Source organism: Aptenodytes forsteri, unplaced genomic scaffold, assembly GCF_000699145.1.
Source record: "Aptenodytes forsteri isolate BGI_AS27 unplaced genomic scaffold, ASM69914v1 Scaffold221, whole genome shotgun sequence".
NCBI lineage: Eukaryota > Metazoa > Chordata > Aves > Sphenisciformes > Spheniscidae > Aptenodytes > Aptenodytes forsteri.
Genome location: NW_008794411.1, coordinates 952,115 through 962,095, shown reverse-complemented (window position 1 = coordinate 962,095; position 9,981 = coordinate 952,115). Strand labels below are relative to the sequence as shown.

At 40.6% G+C, this 9,981-nt stretch overlaps 1 protein-coding gene across 1 annotated transcript; it reads right to left on the bottom strand.

The window, feature by feature from the left end:
• Positions 1-1,832: 1,832 nt before the first annotated feature.
• On the bottom strand, positions 1,833-9,980 carry DCK (deoxycytidine kinase). The gene is made up of 6 exons (XM_009288944.1): positions 9,911-9,980; positions 8,495-8,613; positions 5,115-5,308; positions 4,176-4,323; positions 2,446-2,561; positions 1,833-1,968 (listed from the first exon to the last, which is right to left on the bottom strand). Exons 1-6 carry the CDS (start codon positions 9,978-9,980, stop codon positions 1,833-1,835), a joined length of 783 nt encoding a protein of 260 aa, XP_009287219.1.
• Position 9,981: the final 1 nt, after the last annotated feature.

Genomic DNA, 9,981 nt, shown 5'->3' with positions numbered 1-9,981 from the left:
GGGGGGGGGGTAGCGGAGGTCAGAGTAGAGAACACATAACTGTGCCAAAACTCCAACTTGAAAAGCATCACGAGAAAGCCACCCTCCACTTCAGAAAGTAGCAACAGTAATACTGCACGATGAACCTTATCACGATTTACACGCTAGGCATAGTTTCAGGACCAGTCTCTGAAAGCGAGCATTGCAACAGGGGTGAGAAGGAAACATAGAGGTTTTGGGTCCCCACTGGACACTGAAGGCCGAAGCACCCAGCCTCATAAAGAGTGCAGCAGTTCTCGGACTCCACTTAGGAAAACTCAAAAAAATAAGGCCAACACAGAGCTTAGGCTGTTCCCGGATAACCTGACAGCTACACAGGAGTCAACTCCTCTGAAATCCCTATTTAGGTGCCCGAGCTTGCCCTTATCTCATGGTGCAGATGGGAAGCACATTCACTCCACAGCTGCCACGTCCAGTCATTCCATCAATTAACAAGCTTTAACAAGACCAAATACCATGAAGGCTGGTTTTAATCAGGTGAACAATTCTACTCCTCAGAGGATAAACTCAGATCAAAGGGCAAAGCTGCTTTTCTCATGAGGTAAACAATTTATTTCCAAAGAGCGGAAAAATATGCACATACCATTTGCTAAGATCTGTAACTCATTGCAACTACTCAAATAAACATCAAGTTGTCCCCAGCTGAATCTCATCGTGATTCAAATTCCAGACACCTGAGCAGTTAAAATGTCCGTATTTTGGCCTAGCTTTAAAATATATATTACACCTTTTTGCTCTAAGGATTAGATCTTCTTAATGCAACTAGAAATCTCAACTTGAATTCTTTTTATATCAAATAGGCTTTTTTTTCCCCATGCCTTCAAATAAAACTAAAAAATACTTCTGTTACCTATTCAGCATTACTTCCTAAACAAAATAAAAAGCTACATTTGAAAAGCACTCCCTGAAGGTTCAGACCACTGCTTTTGAGCAGGATTTTGATTAACACTTTAATAAACACAACTGAAGGCAGAAACTTTAATGATAGTGTCAATTTAATAAACAAGACTAAAAATAAGCAGTATTGCAGCAGGCTAGTAGGCGGTTCATTATCTGAATGTAACTCCATGACCTCAATATTGTAGAAGGATGATTATACAGTGAAGGATCTTTTTAGAGCAAAGGATCCCTATTTGCATTAGCTGTACTGCCCTTTGCTGTGACACGCTAACTAGAAGAGAGGATAGCCCATACTCTCTTCCGTTTAGCTAGAAATCTATGCAAAACCTAAAATAGTTTGCCATTGGCTCACTGCCTCGGATCAAAATTCAGCTGCAGGTTCAGTGAACTCGTCCTTCAGTTCTCCATTGTAATGGTTTTGTCCTGTATTTTCACCGTACCCGGAACCGAAATTCTTTTATCGATTAGCACTGCAGGTTAGACCCTTTCACACCTAATACAAGGAAGACTTTACCCCAGACATCCAACTCAGACCTGTGTAGCCTTCCTTCTCTCTCCCTCAACAGCTACCCTTCACCCTCTCCCACCCCCACCGCATTTCTTGCGATACGTGCACAATGTTAGAAGCAGGACGTAGCAAATACCAGTTCTTTTAAACAGTTGAGGGTTATTTAAGTTGGAAATTATTTTTGCAAACAAAGCTACTAGTGAAAGTCTTCTCAAAGAAGCCTGAAATATTTCCTCCCCATCTTTTTTTTTTTTTTAAATGGAAAATTAATGTAGGAAATAGCATGAAGAAACACAGGTTCTAAAGTCTAGTCTGACTTCAAAGAATGCTATACTTTGAGATGCAGGAAGTATCCTGAATTCATTCTGACATGCTGGCAACAAACCTAAATCATCAGTTCGTTCCGCTTGTGAAATTTTACCTTTTCAGTCATGTGATCATATCTATCCTTTTTGCCTTTGAAGTCTTCATTAACATCTAATGTTAAAATAGGTATTTCCTGTAGATATTCAAAATCCATTCTGTATTGGGAAAGGAACAAAGAAAATATTACTAGCCAAAAAAAGTATACATCATTCAAGTCTCTGTCAGCATTTTCATTAAGAATCCCATGAGAAGAACTGCATATATAAATTACAGCCATGAATTCTGAACATAAAGCAGCTTGAATTTACAGTGTGGCTCCTCGTATATATTACTGATTCTTGAACATTCTGTTCCCCCAGCGCCTAACGTTAAATTCAGCTGTGTGTTAAAATTAGCTCAGCTGAATCCTTGCTATTAAGAGAATTCCATGTGAAAAGAAGGCACATCGCATGTCCTAGCAATAATTAACATGATGTAAAGCCAATACTACTAAGGAAGTATAGATAGCAATATAACTGGAGTTTAACTTTACATATCATAGGAAAAGCTGAAGTTTCACTGGTGGAAAAAGCATTATGGAACATCCTTACAAAGATTTATCCATCTTGAAGTGGCCATTAAACAAACCCTACCGCAGTGTCCTATGCTGAAGCCAACTTTCGTGTTTGTAGTGAAGCTTCTCCAGATATTCAATGGGAATTTCTTGCTCTTCATCTCTTCCACGCAAGTAAATCCTATTTAAGCATTTCTAAAGGCAAAAGATGTTTAAAAAAAAAAAAAAAAAATTGGTTGTTTTTGCAGACCTACAGAGGAAGTCTAGTTTGCTAAAGTTTTTTTTGCCAACCCTTCCTACCATGCTCAATATGCCACTCTTTGGCAAAGATGAATATTCAACTCGCTAACTATCTTACAAGCATAGAAACATTATGCCAATGTTCAGCTGGTGGAGCCCACAGACTACACACAAAAATCCAAGAAGGACCCAAGGAAATGTATCGCATTATTTCTCCACTACAAGGAAATGTCTCAAATGAGCTCTTTATTAAAAGAAGGGGTACCAGTGTATTGCATGAAAAGAGCACCGAAATACCCATTTGACATTATAGACAGGCATTTCAAAATCTCATTATATACCTCCGGCTCTTAGGAACCCAGTTTTCAAATGTAGTCTATCATTTGCTCCTGTCCTGAACACATCCAGAGCCCCGATAACAAGCCAATCGAACCTGTTTAAAACTGTTGTACTTCGTAATTTAAATATATGTTCTTGACTTAGAGGGAAAAAAAAAAGCCCTCAATAGCAAGCCTAGTAAAAAAGCCTTCAGAGAAACTCTAGCATTTTACATTACGCAGTTGTTTAAACGATAACAAAGTTGAAAGCATGAAAGGTGGAAGTAAGGAAGTATGGAAGTGACCTGTAAGTTAATTACTGCCATTAGAGCTCTTCTAAACTCTTATGTTTTTCTCTTGTTCATGTAAGTTTCATACTCAAAGGATATATTCATGATGTTGTTTTCTCCTTTAAAAAAAAGTGTTAGATGCCCAAAAATCAAAGCACTGTCATAAAGCCTCACATTCAGTAGATGCATTCATCTGGCTTAGCTCCATTGCTCCAGGTGAAAGGGATTCACACACACACCCCCAAATCAGCTGTGCCATTAACTATAAATTGATGTATCTATCACAGCAATGTTCCTATAGGTACTTTGTACTTTGCCTTTTTTTTTTTTTTTAAAGTTCCAGTGGTATTTTCTGGTTTGCTCACTATATATTCCATTTTTATAATTAGAAAATCATTATCATCACATTTTATTTAGAAATACACAGGCTACATTTGAAAGAACATTCTTTTTTTAAGTATTTCCAGACTGCATTAGTCATAACTCAAGTATTATAGTCTTCAGGGGAATACTACAATCTGAACTGAACTCTAATCATTAGGACTCTTACAGTGAAAGATAAGGGTATCTCAACATTTTGAGAAGATTACATTTCAAGGAGAATTTCTCAACCATTTCCTTGCCAGAGGCGTTCAAAGCAATCCCTAAAACAAAGATACAATGATATGCAATGACACACAATTGTGACCTTACCGGAGTTGACCGCAAGCATATTATTCTTTTAGTATAAAAAAGGTCTAGAATCATAGTGAAACTCTACGCTTCCATAGTAACTTTTTTTTTAAAAAATGTAGACAAAGATCAACTTTTATAGTATAAAAAAGGTCTAGAATCATAGTGAAACTCTACATTTTTTAAAAAAAAAAGTTACTATGGAAGCGTAGACAAAGATCAACTTTTACAGGCAAGGCATAGATCATGTACTCTCATTCTCTGTGTGGTCATAAATTTTTATTCCTCACCTCAGGAGTGGCTCTGAGATAAATGATCCCATCCAGCGCTAGGCTTTGACCAAACTGCTTATTCATCCAGTCGTGCCAGTCCTGGTAAATAGTCCATTCAGTTTCATTCATGCAATCAGACTCATATAGATTAGCTGCAAAGATGTATCTGTGAACACAGAATAGTTATGTAAACAAAAAATTAGCTTGAACACAGTTATCACTTTGTTTGCCTGAAGTACTGCACAGTAACTAGAACAGAAGCTGAGCATAGTAATTCTGTAACTTCTTTGATCTATGCTTGGAGTGGAAATAGACAGCGGGTATCCTCATCCTGTAACTACGTCCATTGCAGCTGCCTGTAGCAGTGTCCACAAAAAGCAGTAACATTTGCAGCTCGGGTGTCTTTTCAGGAATAATCTACAAACCACCACAGGTTTATACACTGTGGTCATTTATTTACAATATATTAAAACACAGTGAACACCTAAGGATTATGTGATGGGATTTAGTTATCAAATCTAACCTTCCAAATCCAGAAACACAGAGTACGGCAATACGAAATAGCTAGACGTGTTTCAAGAAGCATAAAAGAAAACAAGACTGAGTGACCAAGAAAGAAATTGCTCTTGGCTCTTGTAGATGCCTACTTCCCTCTTTTCTTGCAAGGGAAACGTGCACGCACCAATCATAAAAACCTACCCACAAAGAATCAGGAACTACACATAGTTAATCAAGGTTATACAACAAAACTATAAACCCTCAAACCAGTGATTTTAATTCGCTGTCCACACCAATGAGAGAAAGATAACAAACCACTTAGAGGTTATTGTGATTCACCAGTATCAAAATTATGACAAAAGGAGGTGCAAAACTCAGTCATGCTCTGCTTTTTATTTATTTATGCGTTTTACTTAGGAGAATTTTCATCTTTGCTTTAAGGACTTCAGTCCAACATACCTGTCACTGTAGACAGATCGCTCGAAGAAAACCACAGGATTCTCCGCCTCTCTGAGTTTGCCATCAAGGGATCTGAGCTGAGCCCGGATCCTGCTGAGACATGCATATGTCTGGAAAGTGAAAGACCACCGCTCTGGTTTCTCATACATCATCCGAAGCACATTTTTGCCACTCTTCTGTGATGCAGTCAGCTCCTGGTTTTAAACAAATACAGTGACCCTTTAAGTTGAGAAGGTGGACGATTAAGGTAAAACAGAAATGCTCTACTACGTTAAAGCCGTTCAGCCTTTATTTCCGGTTTACAATTGCATCATTTATCTCTCAACCCTATTTGCAATACGAGGCGTAAATGCCAGTGATGTTATTCCTCCTACAGCACTGAGCTGAGTAAGCAACTCTCTGCAATCTACAACGTCAAAATGCTCAAGTACCAAAACACTTTGATCACTATTTACAAGCTTTGATAAAAGAACAACATCCTATCAGTACAAAAAGTCAACAACATTGTAGAAAAATCCATGCTCCTTTTATTCTGACAAGTGAGAGTTTAAAGTTTAAAGTTGAGCTCATTTTGTTTTTCCATCTATTAATTACAGTTCCTATGGTAACAGCTGCTGATGCAGCATCTTAAGATACGATTATGCTCTCATCTTACCTGGGAGGTTCAGAACAGACTCCAGGCCAAAGATCTCCCACAGCCCGTGAGGGCGATCAAACACCTCGAGACAGCCACTAAAGCTCACGGAAACAGAAAGCTGTGTGCCTCAGTTTTACTAGAAAACACAGCCTACCTAAGGTGACCGCTTCTGTCTGAATCTTTTTGCTATGTGAACACCAAATCCAAATACTAACATATTTTCAAAAATCTAGATATAGAGGTCAACGCCTAGGTGACAGCAACTAAGATTCTGGAATGCCAGGTTTCATCCTCATCTATAGTTCCCTGCAACCATACCTATACTAGTCAACCAAACACGCCCAGCACCACGCTCTGACACCATGGCCAAGCGGCACACAAGAGCGGTATCCACAGCACTAAAACTTTCTAAGCCTCCAAAAGGAGGTAGCTACGTGCAGTGCACTTTCGGCAGAGTCCCCAGGCTATCCTACTGCCCAAACCATGCCTACTGCTTGGAAGAGTCCTAGCTGGCATGGGACAGAAGTCCGCTAGGGACAGGGGACACAGCCTGGTTCCACTATCCAGGGTATGTCCCCCTACTCTGTAATCAAGTAGAGAAGATGCAGCTACAGGGAGCTTTCACAAGTCGGAAGACCTTTATTTATCAGTTTCACCAGTAAGAAATAAAAGATAGAGAACCATCCTCTGGAAAAGATTCCAATATCCCTGAAAAACACTGTATTAAAAAGCACAGTACTAAGCCATGTGAAGAATTTTAGGTGCAGCTTTCATAAGAACTAACACCTACAAAAGCAGTAAGACACACCTCTTTCTATGAACACACACACACGTAAAAATGAACTTCCCAAATCTTTTTTTTTTGCCCTCCGTCTCCGGTGCTGTGGGATGATGAAAGTACCAGCTTTATTAAAGATGGAAAAGTGAAAGTCTACTTTTTGGTATTAAACTACATAAAAAAAAGCAATAATCAAGATCTTGAATGCTGATAACTTTTCTCAGAAAAGGGAAGGAAAAGGGGCAAAAAATAGGCAAAGGCCTATTGTTCAGCCTGTGCAATATTCTTACTAGAAACAAAACTGGTGTGCAGTACTGTGCTGTTTTACAGCAGCTGCTGCTGCTACTGCGTGAATTAGCCAACAGCAAGGAGAACGTTACAAGCTATTGACAATGCACACAAGACTAAGAAATGCCTACAGACACATGCACAAACAGCTTAATGCACCAAGTACAGCCTTGTCTTTGGGAACCTTTTTTTAAGTGTTTCCTGACTAATTTTAAGAGTCATATACAATGCCATATTTCTGCAAACCAGCCAAAACAAAAGGAGAAAAGAGCAAATTAGTAAGTCCAACTTCAGGGACGATTATAACGGATTTGAAATTTTATGTGAAGGTTACTGGACCCGACTGGGACGGAGTTAACTTTCTTCGTTAAGAGCCCATACAGTGACATGTTTTGTGTCTGTGGTTAAAACAACGTTAACAACACACCAGTGTTTTGGCTATTGCTGAACAGTGCTTGCACAGCATGGAGGATTTCTCCCTTTCCCACTCTGCCCCTCAGCAAGTGGGCTGGGGGGGGCAAGAAGGTGGGAGGAGCACAGCCAGTACAGCTGACCCCAGCTGCCCAAAGGGATATTCCACACCGTAGAACGTCATGCTCAGCATGGTCAACTCCGGTACTGGAAGAAGAAGGAGGGGAGGGGTTTGTCTTCCAGGGTAGCTGTTGCTCAGAGACTGGCTGGCCATTGGTCTGCTTCTAGGAGGTAAGCGATTGCCTTTGCATCGCTCCTTTCTTATCCTCTTCCCTTTGCTTATTAAACTGTCTTTATAGCAACCCATAAATTGTCTTGCCTTCTTTCTTCCTATTCTCTCCTCCGCTCTGCTGGGGGCGTGAGCTGCTGTTTGTGTGGGTCCTTAGCTGCTGGCTGGGGTCAACCCACCACAGTAAATTGGAAAAAAAATAAAAGAAATCTTTAACTTCAAGTCTATTAAACTAGCTTGTTAGCTTAGCTCTTAAAAGAAAGAACTTTGGTCTGGTTTTGTATTTGGATTTACTTTAGTATCATGAAGACAGAAAAAACAAAAATGAGAGCTGTCTAACTCTGGAAAAAGTGTAGCTGAGGAAAAGTCAGAAACAACACGCCTCCATTAAAAGTTTACATTTAGTTAACCAAAATACATTGTACTTTTAGCCAGGTCTAAAAAAAGAAAAATCTTCTACACTTAATCAAAAGCTGTCTACACAGTGATGACTTTGGCCACTAGGTAGCAGCTCGACTGCCACCAGAATTACAAAGTAGCTGACAGAAAAAACAACGCTATAGACAATTTAGCAGTAGTTCATTATTTCCTAGACATTTTAGAGGACACCTTCCAGGACACCTGGGCAACCCTCTGCTCTCACCTGGTTAGTTCACTGTTGCTCAAAGTAACTTCTGCCTAACTTTTTTCCATCCCTTGCTTTTATACATAAAATAGAACAGGCTTTTACCGCTTTTGTAATTTACATCCTGATGTTGAGTAACATTTATTCTAACATACACCGAGCAGACTGGAAAACAGGAACTCAGATATTACAATAAGCATCAGCAAAAAAGTTGCTATCACATACCTTTTCTAAAATACCTAGTCTATCAGACTTATCAGTCTTCTGAAATTAGAAGAGTATTTGACTGGGTTTGTTGTTTGTTTTGGGGTTTTTTTTTTTTAAAGTTTCACCTTAGTTTCTTTTACCGTACCTTGCAATCCTCTTCAGAGTCTTGCTGAACGTTGCACCATCTAGCTACAGGCTCAGGAACAACTTCCCATTCCTCATCAGCTTGTTTGAGAATATTCACAAATGTCGATTTCCCTGCAGCTGTAGAAAAAGCATTCAGGAAGAATGGCAGTCAAAAAACACTGACAGTGTAATTATTTAATTACTATACAACTCTAGTTTCAAGTCCCATAAACGAGTCTCCCACACCCATGTCCTTTTGACTTCATGACAAGCATGAACCACAGGCCATCGTGTACCACAGATCATCAATTAATTGAGCAACAGAGTTTTTCTTTTTTATTTTGTACCACACAACACCAGCACCGAATTGAACAAAAATCAAAAATGACAAGTCTCAGCCCAGATCAATTATCTAAATTCTAGAAAGCTAAATTTGCAGTTAGAACACCGAGTGTTAAATTTTTAAAGATACTTAGTGATCCAGTCCCAGACACGAAGTCGCAGTCTTTCTGTTGTTTTAGCAAGGGGGCGGGGGGGGGGGGGGGGGAAAGCAAGCAATGATGAAAGAAACATAAAGCAAAAGCAATGGTTTCTCAAATGAAGATACAAAGATGCAATACTAGTTACTTCCTACAAGACAGAAGTCATTAGCCTGCCGCCAACTGAAAAAAAGCTCAGGAAATTTTAAAAAGAGATACTCAAACCCGACAGAGGCCAATCGGTTGGCTATCAGCCGCCAAAGAACGCATCAGTGAACAAACTGACACCCCAGCAACTCCTATCCTCAATTTTAAGCACAGCCTCTTGCCAAAAAACCTAAACACACCACAAAAAAAGGAGACTATCTCCTTATGAACGGCCCATAACTTTTCCTGCTCTTTACAACAGTTAAACAGGCTTCTCTTGTTCATTAGGAGGAGTACTGAACATGACAAGTTTGACCTGACAGTCTGCACGTATGCAGGTGTTTCACACTACCATCAGGAAAGGTGAGGCAGAAGTCTTATCCAGGACTTCAATGCATCTTTAAAAAAGTGAGTAAGTTAAAAACTGTCATAGAAAGGAAAGCGCTTTTCCCCCCCCCAATCTCGTCATTTTTATAGCATTAACTCTTACAGCGTCGGCCTAGTTTCCGAAGTTATCGAGTGGCTTGTTGGCACAGCACAGCTCGTCTCGCTAACTCCCGTCTCCCAGCCTGGCTAAAAGCCTTTTTCTCAGGGAAAAGGCGAGAAAACCCTTGTGGAAGCGTCCGCGCCGCCACACGCCGCTACGGCGGGAAGAGCCCTGTCAGAAGGGCGGGATGGTCCGGCCAGGAGCGGGGAGGCCGCAGCCACCGAGCCCGGCCGGAGGCCACCTCTCCAGCCCCCTTCAGCCTCCTCCGCCCCGGCCGCGGCGAGGTGCGGTGAGGTGAGGTGAGGCGAGGGGCCCGACTCACCGATGTTGCCCTCGACAGCGATCTTCTTGATCCTGCCCTCCAGCCGCCCGCGCTTGGGAGGAGTGGCCATG

Bases quoted from the DNA above. Each gene is read 5' to 3' on its own strand.
- DCK (XM_009288944.1), bottom strand. From the start codon at position 9,980: ATGGCCACTCCTCCCAAGCGCGGGCGGCTGGAGGGCAGGATCAAGAAG. The intron at 8,614-9,910 runs GTGAGTCGGGCC...CTTTTTCTACAG, and splicing joins CGCTGTCGAGGGCAACATCG to CTGCAGGGAAATCGACATTT. The intron at 5,309-8,494 runs GTACGGTAAAAG...GTTTAAAACCAG, and splicing joins ACTCTGAAGAGGATTGCAAG to GAGCTGACTGCATCACAGAA.